We start from the raw sequence: 15944 nt of genomic DNA, 5'->3' as shown, positions 1-15944 counted from the left end.
ACTATGAAGATAAATATGTTCCACTGTGTACCTTTGCATCTTCAATACAACCAAATGAATCGATCACATGTGCATTAGAAAAATGCACATAATAAATCAAATAATATGAAACAAAGATCCATCAACCATATCATGACAAGATAAAGACTTATCACCATTCTAACCCTAAACATGGCATTAGTAGACCAAGAGCCACAAGGAAGCTAAGGACTTGCAAGTTCATGTGGAAGTGAAGCATGCATATCCACATCAATATGATCCTCACTTGGCAAGAAGAAGCAAGAGAGGAACGAGTAAAACTTGTAAGTGAACATTAAAAGTGAACATAAGCTTTGTGAAGAATGTGCTCATAAGATATATCACCATCACATGAAAGGGTGGTATCATCACAAGGTGTAACAATGTCATGAAGAAATAAGGAAGTTGTAACCTCATCATTAAAATGCTATTCCTAGATAGGGCATTAGAATGGAAAGCAACCTAATTGTCATAATGAACCAAAACATGAGAAGGAATGCACCCAAAGGTAAAATATCATCATGCTCATACACATTATTATCACTATACATGATAAGTGTGAAAGAAATTATATGAATCTCATGGACAAGGGAAGTAAATGTGTTCAAATGAGAAGAAAGCATAACAAACTATTAATGAGAGATCACAAAAATGACAACAATTTTAAGAGACCTCCCCATCTATAATATAAAAAACATAAAAACACCGTGGACAAGAGGATTAAATGAAGTAAAGTGTAGGGAGACTCGAAATTGGTAAAGCATGAATAGGCAATAAATGTGAGGGTCTATGAGAGTCCATGATAAGACGTGTCAATAACGCATAAATAAGAGTGTAGAAATCAAACATGCAATAAGTATCTAAATCCTAATATAAATAAATCAATGAAACCGAATTACATCCATTCCCTAATAAATTCTTAAAAAGATGTAACAATAAAAAATATCAAATCTAAAACCCTAGAAGAAATAAGAACAAATTTGACAAGGTTTAAAAACATTGGTTTCACCATTTAATAAATGTAAGAAAAAATTAAAAAAATGTAAAGGCTGTAGGAAAGTCATATTCACCATTTTCTGTAAGAGGAAAAATGCAGGAAAGTCATATTCACCATTTTATATAAGAGGAAAAATACAAAACCTTAAGGGATGTAAGAAAGGATAAACAAAGTTTACAAACGCTTTTCATCAATTTTCCATATTGCAAGGGTCAAGTTTTCCTCAATTAAACCCCTAATGGATTGACTTTATAACTCTAAACAAAAGTTAAAAAATAAACACTCAAGCATACAACAAACTTAAGATGAAGTCGCAAACAAACAATGCGAAATAATTTCTCCTTTAGGCTCTTTTAACCTAAACGAGCTCTTCACATTCCACTATAATCTCAAATAAATAAATAAGCGTATAAATCAGCATAACACAAATCTAGTGATTAAGAATGAAACTTTGGGATTAGTGATACGAGGATCGGAATATGATAGCTAAACTCACACAAAAGTATGCCGTATACATATTAATTATTACATTTAAAACACTACAAAACAACCCAAAACATAAAGATAGAAGACATTGTACTCAATTTTCAACATTACAAATGGACACAATTTTGTTTAAAAAAAAACAATTACCCTCAATTTCAGAAAAAAAAAAAAAAAATAGTACACAATGCCAAAAAAATTAATACAATAGGACATTAAAAATAGCATACATTGCTCCAAAAATTGAAAAAACTTGCAAGTCCATCTAAAAGACTATTATATACAATCTTCAAATGCTTGGTGAGAGCCATAAGCATATAAAACAAATCTAGGAATTTACACACTTGGTCTCCGTGTATATAAGTTTCCCATGCCATCTCATATGATGTAATATAAGATCCCTATGAATGGCTTACTAGAATCTGATCAGAAAGTCTATGGCACAGTGGCCAACCACAACGAAGGTTTGAAAACTCAAGTCAGGCGAACTCCCGATCAGGCAAAATAAGAGGAGCAATCAGGGACCAAATATATAGGCCTGCAGTGACCCACGCTGTGCAGATCCGGACCCAAACAGAAGGCCAACCCACATCAATGAGCTTCTCACTGTCTGCAGTTGAGCTTGTCCAACCAGTAAGAAGCATTGCAGAGTACATGCTGGCAAGGGCAAAAATCAAATGGAAGAAGGTATAGGAATAGGCAACTGGTTGTGCTTCATCTTTTTTCTCTTCCTTCTGGCCTTCCTCTTCATCTTTGGATGGTAGTAAAGGCTTCTTCGAACCTGGGAACAAAACCAGCATTAAGCATGCCAGGTAATTGAAAAAGATGCCAATTTAAGATTTATGTATACTTAATGTCTACAAGATTACATGTTCCGACTTTGGGCACAAGTGCCATGGGACAAGTATTATGAACTGCATGATACCTTGTGATGTACCTCGCCGTGGTGAAGATGGTGGTGAAAGAAATGTAGTCGAAGATCCAGCTCGGACTGCAGAATAGACAACGGACAGAACCGTTGTCAGCAGCCCAATAATAAGAGTACTGGTAGAGACAGCTTTTGTATGTTTATGAAGCCCATTACATTTATAATCTCTGGGTTCACTTGAAAGTCCAGTGTAGCACACGTAGGCACAATATATAGAAATTATAGAGGCTGGCAAAAGGCTGCCATTCACCTGCAGAGAAAGAGATATATATGACACCACAACATTTTTAGGTCCATGGCCAATCACTACTAATAGCACTACATGGTAGAAATATAAAAACAAACACAAACCATTGGCTCATCTATGCATGAAATATCGAGGAAATAGCTATCCAGCCATCAGGATGCACCATAGCACTGCTTAATGCTACATAACTTAAAGTTTTGACTTCTCATTAATGAGGAGAGCTGTTATTCTCTTAAGGCAATTGTACAGTGAACAAGTTACAAATGACTCTCATTGAAGAGAAGTAAAAAGTTCAGTTATGTAGCATCCAACCATAGATGCCTTGTTGCATCCTGATCATCAACACATAAAAAAAGTATTCAGGGATTACTTTTTAAACTCATCAGCACATAAAAGAGGTATTCAGGGACTACTTTTTATTCTCTAAGTGGGATTCACCTGAAATTTAGCTATTAGTGTTGGAAGAGTACATTCGAAAAGCTTAGACTGGCCACAAGATAAAGGAAGCAGCTAAACTCCACACAAAATGACATGTCGTACAGTTTTCAAAAATCGCAAAACGTAACAGATTTCTGCGAAATTTTGAGAAGTCAAATCTTCATACTCTGCATCCCCATTGCTGTTAAACCACAAAAAAATCCGACAAAAAAATGTTGTGTTTTGCAGATCTGAAGTTTTTTGGAGTGCCATTTTGTGTGGAGATTAGCCTGTACCCAAGATAAAATGGCATCTAGGGCCAACAAATCAAACTCTAAAGAGTAATCAGAATACACGATTCATATCTCCCTACAGCTTTGACCAGTCCCAACTTGGTAATGTCCTCACAAGAAAAAGTAGATCTTTTTATCGAGTATTTGGGAATATCTCAAGGTGGCTGCTGACTTTTAGAAGGCAGATGGATAGGATGGCTTGTTCCCATAATTCGCTGAATTCATAAGAACCAATGCAACCATGTTCCTTTAAATAAAAGCGAAGATTTGTGAAAGTTGAAGCACAAACTGTCGAAGCTGTAAGTACTCTTGGCATCAATAAGAAAAAACAAATCCTATTTGCCATATTTTGTTCAAACAGAGCATAGTTCTTGATTTGGAAATCTTTTGTTCAGACATATTGAAACTTTAAATACTTGTAAAATCAATAGCAAGAGTCACTGTACCTTAGGATGCAATGCAATGACTGCAAATGCAAATGCAAGAATCAATGCCATTACAATGAAGAAAATATTGAGACTGCAGTCATTTCCTGAGGGATTGAACCAGTAGAATAGTAGCCCAGAAAATGCAAATGTTGCAATGTAGCAGACAAGTGATACAACAAGCAATGCTATGTACCTGCAAGTAAATATATGATTACAACTAGAAAAGAACTGGTTTACACAGTCCAATCTAAAACATAAATTACAAAGATTCTGGAATCTCTGAGTACGATTAGGATAGCAACTGCTTCTCAGTAGTTATGTTGAAATACAAGAGTTATAGCTATTAACAAGAAGATAGGAAGACTGCAAACTTCAGATGTTTAAATAATTGAAAAACAAGTGTGTACCAAAATTGTTCATCCTTAGCAACCCATGCATCATTCCACGTATGTGTGAAATCAAGCAACATTATCACTTGAATCAGCAAGAAGAAGCCAGAACCAAAAATTGACAATGTCGCTGCCATTGAATAACTTATACCCGTTAGCTTTATAAATCTTCATTAAGGGGGAAAAACTACTGAAACTCATATAGACAATACTAACATGTAGTATACTGTCATCTACTAAAATGAATTATAATTTCCTTGTATCTATTCATAAAATTAACAACAATGCAACTTGATTAAAATTATTAGATTTCCACAATCCATGATGATAAAATTAACAATGCAACTTGATTAAAATTATTAGATTTCCACAATGCAACTTGATTTCATTAACACTGACATTTAAAATGTGATTTAAGTATGGTATTTAGTATTTACCATAGACACTTATGACGAGATTGGGAAGGAAAAACATCAAGACTACCAGCACAAACCAACAAATCATCTTCACAATCCATCCACCATGATGCCAGCCATCTCGAACATCATTCTGGGTCTTAATCCCAATCATTATGAGGGAAAATATTGCAAAAAACAAAAAAGTTCCCAGACTCACACGCAACACAGCATCTGTCTGAAACCATTCCGTTGAAGGCGTGTTGGTAAAATTGTTGATCCCTGCAAGGAATGCAAATTGTCAATTAACCTTTCCTTTTCTTATAGCGGAAGTTCTCACAAGACCACCTTGAAATACCAAACAGAAAGCCAAATAAAATGGTAGGGATTAAATAGGAAGGATTGGAATGGAAAAAGCGAGTTTTGGTTGCTCCATAAGTAAATACATACCTCATAAATAATATTAGAATCTTAACAAAAATAAATAATTCAATATTATTGCTTCTTTATGGCAGAGAGAGTTCAGTTTTGTCTTCTGAAGCCAACTAAAAAATTATTTAATACTCATGCAAGGATTGACTGATCTAGATAGTCCTTGAGTCTCAAAGTTTACTTACTGGTATCAACACGTCAATGGTGTGAAATCAAACAAATTCCTAAAAATTAACTGCAACATATTGAGCATTATAATTAAATCTTGTGGGAGGTTGCTCTCAGCCTTTGAAAGAAATTTCAATATTACAGACCACAATATTAAGTCTAATAACAACATTACTTATTTAGGGACCAGGCCTGGAGGAAATAATTGACCTCAGAATAAGGCATTGATTGTTTTTTAAGTCAAACTTAGCATAGTTCTGGGTTTGCCAACATGTAGACATAAGGTTGCAACCCACACCATGGATTTTCTTACTCTGCTGTATTTGTACCATACAAATCTGCAACTGACTTAAGTCCAGCCAATTGTTTGATCTCTGTGGCATAGCCCCAAAAGAACATGAATTAGAAGGTCTGTGTAGAAGGGTTGCATTTGGGTCAAAACTTTTAAATAGTTTGTACACCCAATTTTTATAAAACAAATTCTTTAATTCTAGCTGTGACATTACTACCCTGATCATAAAGCATATAGATTTGGAAAGAATATGAAATTGGGAAGATAACAGATAGGAGAAGATGTCATGAGACATCAACCGGCTATATGCAAAACTAGGAGCCCCTATTGGCACTCCTAAGTGTTCCACCACTGAGTCACTGGCCTTTCACAGCTTTGAACTTCTATAGAATGCGGAATGAACTTCCAACATGACCTGCCAAGACACATATGGAATGAACATGCCTATCTCCTAGCTTTGACACCATGCTGTAAGATATGAAAATTTGTCAAGGACTTAGGGAAAATTGCAGCTCCACTTACAGCCATGTTGAAAAAGGATGCCTTTCAGTGATCAGAAGTGGTGGAAAAGGCCTTTGAAATTCTCAAGCAAGCTATGTGCACTACACCGGTTCTTTCTATGCCTAACTTCTCCAAGTCATTTGTCACTGAAAGTGATGATTTGGGAAGTGGACTGGGTGTCATCCTAATGCAAGAAGGAACAACCCTCACCTTCACCAGCAAGGCCCTTACAGGAGAATCAGAAACAGCAAATGCAATAGTATTGTTGGGGAGAATAGTGTCCAAGGGGTTGCAGATAAGAAACGAAATTTCCACACACACACATATATATGTCTGTTATTATCTTTTGTTTTCTTGAGATTCATCAAGTTTTTTCCATGCAAATAAAATTTAAAATGTTAAATTAAACATAAATCTAGCAACAAAAATAATAGATTCAAAGCGTTACAATCTGGGCGCATAAAAAACCCAAATCAACTGTAGTGTCAATGAATGTGTATATTGCACGGTGGGCATTGTACAATGTATGACTGAGGCAAGGATGTCTCTAACTTTTTGAGCTTGAGGTTCCCCAGAACATACCTTGATAATGTGAGATTTGCTTGTGTTTTAGCTACAAGTAGCCGTACTGGTCTAGTGGGTGGGTATAAGAAAATCAACACGGATTTCAACTATTTGACAAAATGTCTTTAATAAATTGTCCCTTGAAAAAAGACTTTTGGGGATGTCTACAACCAGATGGAATGCATAGCTAAATCTACTTAAGGCTTTGGACAATTTCAAACCAAAGCAAATGCAGGTTTAGCTTCCAAAATGTTCCAATGTCCTTCTACTATACGCTAAATAGGATTATTGATTAGGGTGTATGCATCTACGGGTTGCAAGTCAAGACATGCTAGCCATTTGATACAATGACTCCACCAAAAACTTTCACTTTCACTTCCATGCCGTAAAACATAACTGTAACTACCTACCCATCCAAATGCATTTCATATTTGCAAACTAGGTAAAATGTATCTTAGAGCAGTGTACAGTTTCCTTTTATATTAGAATTAATTAGAACAAAAGAATTGCATGGATGAACAGAAAGAAGAAAACTCTATTACCTTAGAAAGATTTTCTTTAAGGCAGAGGGCTAATTAGATTCTATTTGTGTGAAGAAAAAACAAAGGTCTGGAAAATGTTTTAGAAAAACCAAGAAGTAGATCAAATATATGGTGACTGCCTAGCTCTTTGCTCTATTTGGTGTTGCTCTACTCTGTTGTGACTCCTTGCTTTTTACCGGTTGCCGTTCTTTGGAATGGAGGATGCCAGAACAGATTTGAAATTACTTTTAGCCTTTCTATTTGGCTTACAGTCATGTTGACAAGAACTAAAACTTTTACAAAAAGAAGGAAAATGACATAGGACCATTCTACGCCTCAAGAAGGATGATAAACAGATCATTTTCTTCTTTTGTTTAATCTTTGTTTTGCCCTAATGTCTCTCATATTCTAGACGGTCAACCTCTTCCTCTGTTACACCCCTACTCTATTGCTTTTCCTTTGTTGCCAGCATATTCCCTTCTACCATGATTTAGGGCACATTTTCGTTCAAGAATGACCTGCACATGTCTCTGCATATGTCCTCATGAATGAATGGGTAATGATCTCCAATCATCAAAGACTGACCATTCATCTTCCAAGTGGATTTGTCTTCATGTTGGGACTATTATTACTTGAGTTTGAAACTCCCATTTTATTCCAAACGAATCTTGCCACATAATCTTGAAAAAAACGCTTGCACTCCATTTACTTCATTCTAATTGAAATGGCTTGAGGAATTTGTATGCCAAGTGTTTGACAAAAAGTCAAATGAAATTATGCAACCAAGAACAGTTGTGCAGCCACTACAAACCTTTGTGCAACTACTGAAAACTATTGCTCTGGAACTTATTTGTATGTTTTATTTTAAATTTTGGTGATGGAAGATCGCTCATGGAACCAGATGCTCCTTCATTAGTGTGTTCGGGTGCACTGCACTGATCCTGTCTGGTGCTATCACATTTCCTGCAATGATGTCTAAAATCTCTCATTGGCAATGTTGGGAATTCTATCATTGATCGATTCTCCTTTTACAAGGAACCTTAATAGAGTTGCATTAGACCTTCAACTCCCATTCTCAGATTCGCAATATGGCTAAGCATATCTGATTGCTTATATTGGCACTATGTTGCAACTCATGTACCAACTAGGTCTCAAGCCTACAGGCATCGCTTGAGCACTGATGGACACTCTACCAGTCACCAGCCCTCCAGAGGTTTGGACCTTGTGAGGGTGCGGGTGAACCCAGAACACCCCCTTCAACCCCCACACAGTTCAAAAACCTTAGACATGAACCAGCTTGCTCTCGAAGAAAAACCCTCCGACAGGCAAGGTCGTATTGAACCTATAAAAGTACATACTACTGTATAAAAAAATTTACATGAGATAATTAGAAAATTAAGATGATGTTGAACTGCTCAGCTTTATGAACAAAAGCTAAATTTCAATACGATGAAAACTTTGGGAGATTGTAGGTGAGCGATTAGGATAAGCTTTTAAGTAGAAAAAGCGATAAACCAGAATATATGCAATTGAACCGATATGAAAAAACTGAAAAACAAAAAATTGCAAAATATGCATTTGGGAAAAAATGGTTAAAAATCTTACATGGGATTTTCTTCAGGAGAGGAGCAGCAACCTCCCTCAAAATCCATGCAAGTATGAGTGAAAGTGCAAATAACCCACAATAGGCAAGCCGCGCAGATCTTTTTGAGATGCCTCCTGCAATAGACGTGCACGCACCACAACAGCAAGTAGCTGCCCACATATTTAATTCTTCTTCACTTTTATACCCACGCTACTGTAATGAAAATTTCCGAAAGGTACTCAATACCCAACTCTTTAATTCTTCTTTTCTCTCTACCCAGTTCGCTATACTGAAAATTTTCAAAATATTTAGAATACCCCTGAGCTGAATTGAAGTAAAGACAACAGGAGGAGGAGGATAAGCGATTAAGATCCGGAGTTTTTCTTCGAAGGGGAATATCCAAGAGTTTTCTACATAATTTTTCATGTAAATTTGATTTTGCGAATTCTTTTAAAATTGATTTTGCTATTTATATTTCAGAAAGAGTGTAGGAATATTTTTAGCATTTGGGATTATACCTTGTTGACAATACTGCTAAGATAAGGTGTAGGATCTAGCATTTACTATTGTTTTGTTGTGAGGTAGCGTAATTGCCTGACCAGAATCTGGTGAATATATAAACGAGATTTGTGTCGCTTAAAGGAAGAGAGCTTTAATATTTGGATGTATACTGGTACACACGTGTGAAGAGTAACGTTAGGTTTGAGAATTCGAGTGAATCCAACTAACAGTCATTACGTGTATGAATGGTCGTTGGAAGCGACATCATGTCGATTGATGGTAACCCGCGTTTGGGTTTTGATTCAATTCCCTTTTTTCGCTAAAAATTACAGTTTATTCCCGAGAGTTCTTTTTCAGTTTTTCACTTTATTTTATGGAAAAAAGATTTATGTTTTTATTTTTGAATGGAGCTGTCTATTTTCCATACAAAATTTGTGTTTTAACAATTGTACAGTTTTTATATGGAGAATAGTCATTGCCTTTTTGAATAAGGGTACATACTAGTATATCTATATTCTAAAGAACATATATTTAAAATAATGCCGAGAGATATCACATAATTGTCTTGCATGTTTATTAGTTGTCAAGGACATGGGGCTGAATAATGATGCAATCTTTCACTCTCATCAAAGATGTAACAGTTTCATATACTTAGAGACAAGTGGCAATGATTCTTTTTTATTCAGAATAATAAAATAATACTTATAGAGAAATTGGAACATGCATGCATTTACCTCTCATCTACACGTCAAATTCATCCAAAATCAATTTTTTGTTTACGAATATTTGTATGTCATTGTAGATGCCTCTCGGCATAATAAATCAACAAATCGTCTCAGTTTAAACAACTATGTGTAAAAGTCTCATCCATCAAAATCACATTCTTTCAATTTTCATTTATACACTACACAAATATCTCATCCTTATAACAAATTCTTCCAATTTTCATTTATACATTGCACAAATATCTCATCCTTCTAATGGTTTATCTTTTTGTTGTTGATAAATTTAAAAGACTAAAAATTTTATACAACATTTTTTAATATATTTAAACTATCATATTTATATTTTGAGATATTTATGTCAAAAATGTTGAGAGATCATTTTGTAGGTCTCTGTTTGCTTTGATGATATCTTGGAGACTTTATCATATAGATATAAAAAATTATAATCGTTAAATATAAACTTTCATTATTTAAATTGAGATTTAATTCAACCATAGAAATAAGTGTAAATGATTGATACGAATAGAACGTGGAAAAAAAATTAGTCGTTAATATAATATTTAAATGAATTATAAACACGTATAAGTAATTTGACAAAACAACAATCATCTATAATCTATATTTTAAGTATACACAATTGTATGATTAGTAAACTAATATTTGTTTATATTCATCATAATATTAATACTAGCAATTGCACCTTGGTGTGCAATGGGTATACCAAAGAGGTGTGGAAGGTCAATTTGGAAAAAAATGGTTTTTTTTTTGCATAAATTTGTGTAGTACAAGAGATCAATTAAATGGCCATTTAGAAAATGATGTTGTTTGTGCAACAAAAGGTGTCAATGGAGAAGAGATAGCTTCAAGTTCACTTTGCATCCACTTACATGGATCTAATCATAACTAAAATAAAACCTTTGAAGTAGGAAGATAACCAAGTTCCATTACCAACAGGCTCATGTTATGTTTACAATAGGGTGAGAGGGAGAGAGATGTCAAGATAGGGATAAAAAGAGGGATATATAGAGTGGGGAAGAGCAAGAGAGATGTAGAGAGATAAAAAGAGAGAGGAGAGAGTATTACATAGATGTGGCAGAGAAAATAAATAGAGAAAGAGTGTGTGTGGTAGAGAGAGATAGAGAGATAACTAGATAGAGATAGAGGGATAGGCAAAAGAAGAAATATGGAGAGATACATATAGAGAAGAAAAGAGCTATCAATATAGAGTTCTAAAAATAGGGAGAGGAAGAAAGAGAGGGAGAGAGATGGATGTATAGAGGGAGACATGTCTAGAGATAGAGGAGGAGAGAGGAAGAGGGAAAAAATAAATAGAGAGATAAAGAGACATAGAGGGAGTGATAAAGATATAAATTTAGGGGGATATAGAGGGAGAGATAGAGAGCAAAAGATAAAGAGGTCTATAGAGGAAGAGGGATAAATATATAGATGGTGAGATATAATGATAGAGATAGAGATAAAAGGAGATATAGAGAGAGGTGGAGAGGGAGAGAGATAAATAGAAAGAACTAGAGATAGAAAAATAGAGAACTAGAGATGGAGAGAGGGTGAGAGAAATAGGGGGAGATAGAAGAAGATATATATATATATATATATATATATAGAGAGAGAGAGAGAGAGAGAGAGAGAGAGAGAGAGAGAGAGAGAGAGAGAGAGAGAGAGAGAGAGAGAGAGAGAGAGATATATATATATAGAGAGAGAGAGAGAGAGAGAGAGAGGGCAAGAGTGAGAGAAAAAAGTGACAAAGACAAGTAATAGAGAGATTTAGAGAGAGAGATAAAGAGAGGGAAAGATAAAGATATAGAGAAAGAGATAGGGAGGGAGAAATAAGGAGTATGTGAGTGTGTGTATGAGTTAGAGAGAGTGTGTGGAGAAGTACATAGATACAAAATAAGAGTGATGGGGAGAGAGGGAGTGATAGGGAGAGAGAGGGATAGAAATAAGGAGAGATAGAGATAGATACAATGGGAAGGATAGATGGAGAAGAGAGGAGATACAGGGAGAGGTGAGGAGATGTAGATAGGGAAGACATATAAAGATGGAGATAATAATCAAATGACATGCTAAGCCCTAAGCATAACTCCCCAAGAACACATGATATCCTTAAATTGTTGGCATGAAATGAGTAATCAAAAGTTAGTTTCTCTCTCTCTAAACTTTAAATTTAGGTTATAAGTTGAAATTTATTTTATTAAATATAAATAGAAATAAAAACTTAATATAATTATTCGACAATAATTCTTGGGTTATCATTCCTAATATTGAACATAAGGTTTTCTACATATTGAACAATAGATTGACAAAATGTAATAAATAATCATAGTGAAAGAAAGAAGCAGCCTAAGGAAAAATAGAGGACTTAACAATTTGTGTACAACAACACCCAACAAAATATAATCATTGTTTGAAATCACATGCACACAAAACATTATTGAAGAGAAGGAATGGGCACAAAGAGTCTATTCATGCACCATAAGTTGTGATACACATGCCTCAAGATTGAGATTAAGTATTTTCCCATCAACACCCTCATGCAAAATACACTAGAATTTCTACTCTTGTTCACAGCTAGAATTTCTTCGAAAAATCTTTGAGAAGCATAATATCTAATATGGAAAGCGTGATTGAACTTGAGATCAAACACAACACCACTATATGGTATATTCCAACTAGGCTTCCCTTGAAAGGTATTAACAAAACTTGCAAATACCATCCACAAAACAAAGTTGTGAATGAAAATGACACAACGTAGAGTTAATCCAAATAGAGAAAAATAAAAACAAACCACTTCATCACCTTTGGGGGTAGTAAAGGATAGCCCTCCCCTCTCACCTTGATATGAATCTTTGGAGAATAATATACCATGGATGATTGTCCAAAGAAGGAAAAGAGGTCGTCCTAAACATGCTTGTGCCTCCCACACCCAAGTATTGAGTTTTGGGAGCCTTAGGAACGGTTTAAAGGTGGTGTAGTTGGTCATCCTTGTTTTGTTGGCAACTTGGTTGAAATTGTATTTATTGTTGGTTGCTTCTAGTTTGTGAAAGCTTGCTTGTTGTTTTGAGGTAATCTATCTTTTTGGCTACTTCTTGTTGTTTGTTTACTATGTTGGATGTCTTTTGTTGTAAAGATTTTTGAGGCCCCTTTAAAACCCATTTTACCCATAATAAAAAATAAACCGTCTCATCAAAAAAATGATGTTTCCACAACCCAAAATGGTTTTAATTTTTTTTCTAGATAAAAGTATATCAAATCGTTTAAGAATTGGAATTTTTAGATCATACTACATAATCCATCATCAAGATTTGAATAATATTGGAAAATTGGAAGACTCGAGTATATATACAAAACAAGCAGAACACAGATTGACTGAGAAGATAAAAAATAAAAAGGAAATAGGGACATAAGAAAAAGGATCCTAACAGATTAAAAAAGAATAAACTTAAAAACTCAATTGAAAAATAAAATAAATAAAATTAAAGATGTTGTGAATCTATATGTCAATAAAAATAAGGTTGGAAACTTAAAAAATAATAAATAAATTAACAAAGTAAAGATAATAATAGTAAAAGTTAAAAAAAAAATGCATAATAGTATAGATAATCATAGAGATTATATATCATTATGTAACAAGAAGATGAAATACTAAAAAAAAGGGAAAATTGAAAATAATATTGAAAAAGAAAGCAAAAACATAAAAAAGGAAAAATTGATAGAAAGTAAAAAAGAACTAGTAAATTAAATAAATAATTTAAGCAACCATACAACAAAACATGTGAGAGGGAGTATATATAGAGACGAAGAATATATCTATCTATATACATATCAAAGATGAAGTAACAAGATGAAAAGGGTAGCAAGGAAAATCAGATAAATAACCAAAACTAAAGCATACCAAAAGGGAGAGGGATCTGATAGAGGAGAGAAAATAATTGACAACAAGGGAAACAAACAAGAATTAGCACACAACCAGAATGAGGAATAAGAAAATTTAGAGGAAGAAGAAAGAAAAGAGGACACAAGGTAGGAAGTAGTTAATAGGGATGGTGAGTTTGTTTTTGAAATGGGCAAACAACAATTTCAATGATATTTACTATCTCTCCTAGAAAATCTCTAAGATTATCATTTCAAGAGGCATTAATTATGCATTCAAACTAATTTCCCCCTCCATGATTACATCCCATCTCCAATAGACCTTGTTGAATTCCTCCTTAACTCAAGTGTGTATAATTTTTTTTGCACATGTGGCCTTCCTTATATTAATGATATAGGACAACCCTTCAAAACTAGAATCAAGGAGCATAATAGCAACATTAAAAATGACCATCTCATCAAGTCATCTCTAGTTGAGCATTCATCTATTGTTGGAAATAATCCACACTTGAATTGATGATGTACTAGCCACAAAGGGGCAACTAGCTCAATTTGGTAGAACACTCTAGCACAAATAGAAGGTCCTAGGTTGAGTACTAACTGGTCCATATGATTATAGCTCAACATGTGGTATCAAAGCTAGGCTAGGAGTCCCAAGAACTTGCAACATGACTTAACGAGAGGAGGTTATTCAAAATAAGCCACACTTGGATTGACATGGGTTGGACAAAGAGGAGCCACCAACTTCATTGGAAGAGAACTTCAACAATAAATGGAACTCCCTAGGTTCGAGCGCTAGTTGGTCCATATGAGTGGTATCTCAACATTTGGTATAAGAGTCAAGCTAGTATCCCTACACACCTATAGTGTGGCTTAAGGGGGTGTAGGAAATAAGCCACACCCAATTCAATAATGGGTTGGCCACAAAGATTCCAATACCTTAATTAGTAGACCACTCTAATAGAAAAAGGAAGGTCCTCGATTCAAGTCCTATTTGTTCCATATAAGTTGTAGCTCAACATGTGGTATCAAATCCAAGCTAGTAGCCTCAATCATACATATATTGTAGCTTATAAGGTATTGGAAATAAGTCACACCTAGACCAATGCTGGGCTAGCCAAATAGGGTTTAATAGCTCAATTGATAAAGCGCTCCAACAACAAATGGAAGGTCCTAGGTTTGAGTCATAGCTAGTCCATAAGGGTTGTTGTGACTTATTTCCAACAAGAAATGAGAGATTATTTTTCATGGATTTCATCATGGGACTACCCAAAGTCTAGGGTAAGGACTATTTATGTGTAGTTGTGGATAGGATGATTAAGTACTGACACTTATTTGCCATTTCTTTAGCGTTTAGGGTACCATAATTTGTTGACTTGTTCTTGAAGGAAGTTTTTAGGCTTCATGGGCTACCCAAGAGCATCACGAGTGATAGGGATAGTTGCTTCTTGATCCTCTTTTGGCAAGATCACTTTTATTTGACAAGATCAAAATCACACCTAGCACTAGCTAGTACCCCTAAACAAATGGAAAATAGATATTTTAAATAAATGGGTGGAAGGCCAGTTGAGAAACTATGTTTCTAATTATAAAAAGGCATGAAAAAATGGGTCCATTTGGGAGAGCACTAATATAACACTACTCATCACACGTCTATTAGGATGACACCCTTCATGGATTTGTATGGGTACGAAGATAGAAGTTTGGTAGAGTTTGTCTTGTTAAATAACAAAGTTCCTAGAGAGTGATGTGATCCACCAAGGTCAATACATTTAAATTTACCCAAAAACAATCTTAAGTAGGTCCATAACCAACAAAAGATGTATGTACACTACCATAATATAGAAATAACATTTGAAGTTGGAACTATGGTGTTTGTGCATCTACAACAATATAAGCATCGCTCGTTAAAGGCAAGTAGCTTCAAAAAACTCAAACCTCATTTTCGTGGTCCTTGTAGAATTTTGAAGCGAGTTGGTGAGGTTGCCAATGAGTTGGAATTACTAGAGGAAAGTAAAATCTACAATGAGTTTCATGTGTCTTGCCTCAAGAGGGCACTTGGAAAATTTATTGTAGCTTAAGTCTATCTCCAATGGATGATGATTGAAAATAATTTTTTTGATCCTTAAGATAATTATAGATGTAAGGAAAAAGAAGTTAAGAGGTCGAAGC

The 15944-nt window shown here is 34.7% G+C and overlaps 1 protein-coding gene across 2 annotated transcripts; it reads right to left on the bottom strand.

Annotated features, from left to right (window-relative positions):
- Positions 1-1713: 1713 nt before the first annotated feature.
- Positions 1714-9291, bottom strand: LOC131049404 (uncharacterized). 2 transcript variants are annotated; one of them, XM_057983448.2, is made up of 6 exons: positions 8679-9291; positions 4638-4877; positions 4219-4330; positions 3830-4004; positions 2424-2676; positions 1714-2279 (listed from the first exon to the last, which is right to left on the bottom strand). In XM_057983448.2, the coding sequence occupies exons 1-6, from the start codon at positions 8836-8838 to the stop codon at positions 1978-1980; spliced, it is 1242 nt and encodes a 413-aa protein (XP_057839431.1). In that variant the 5' UTR covers positions 8839-9291; the 3' UTR covers positions 1714-1977. The 2 variants fall into 2 exon arrangements, with proteins under 2 accessions (XP_057839431.1, XP_057839432.1); XM_057983449.2 differs by having other exon boundaries at positions 2436-2676.
- Between the last annotated feature and the right edge of the window lie 6653 nt (positions 9292-15944).

The sequence above is a fragment of the Cryptomeria japonica genome, chromosome 1, assembly GCF_030272615.1.
Source record: "Cryptomeria japonica chromosome 1, Sugi_1.0, whole genome shotgun sequence".
In the NCBI taxonomy this organism is placed as follows: domain Eukaryota; kingdom Viridiplantae; phylum Streptophyta; class Pinopsida; order Cupressales; family Cupressaceae; genus Cryptomeria; species Cryptomeria japonica.
Note: the sequence above shows the minus strand (reverse complement) of the source record. Positions and strands in the feature narration are given on the sequence as shown.

Bases quoted from the DNA above. Each gene is read 5' to 3' on its own strand.
- LOC131049404 (XM_057983448.2), bottom strand. From the start codon at position 8,838: ATGTGGGCAGCTACTTGCTGTTGTGGTGCGTGCACGTCTATTGCAGGA. The intron at 4,878-8,678 runs GTAAGATTTTTA...CATTCCTTGCAG, and splicing joins TCTCCTGAAGAAAATCCCAT to GGATCAACAATTTTACCAAC. The intron at 2,280-2,423 runs GTATCATGCAGT...TTTTGTTCCCAG, and splicing joins ACGGCGAGGTACATCACAAG to GTTCGAAGAAGCCTTTACTA.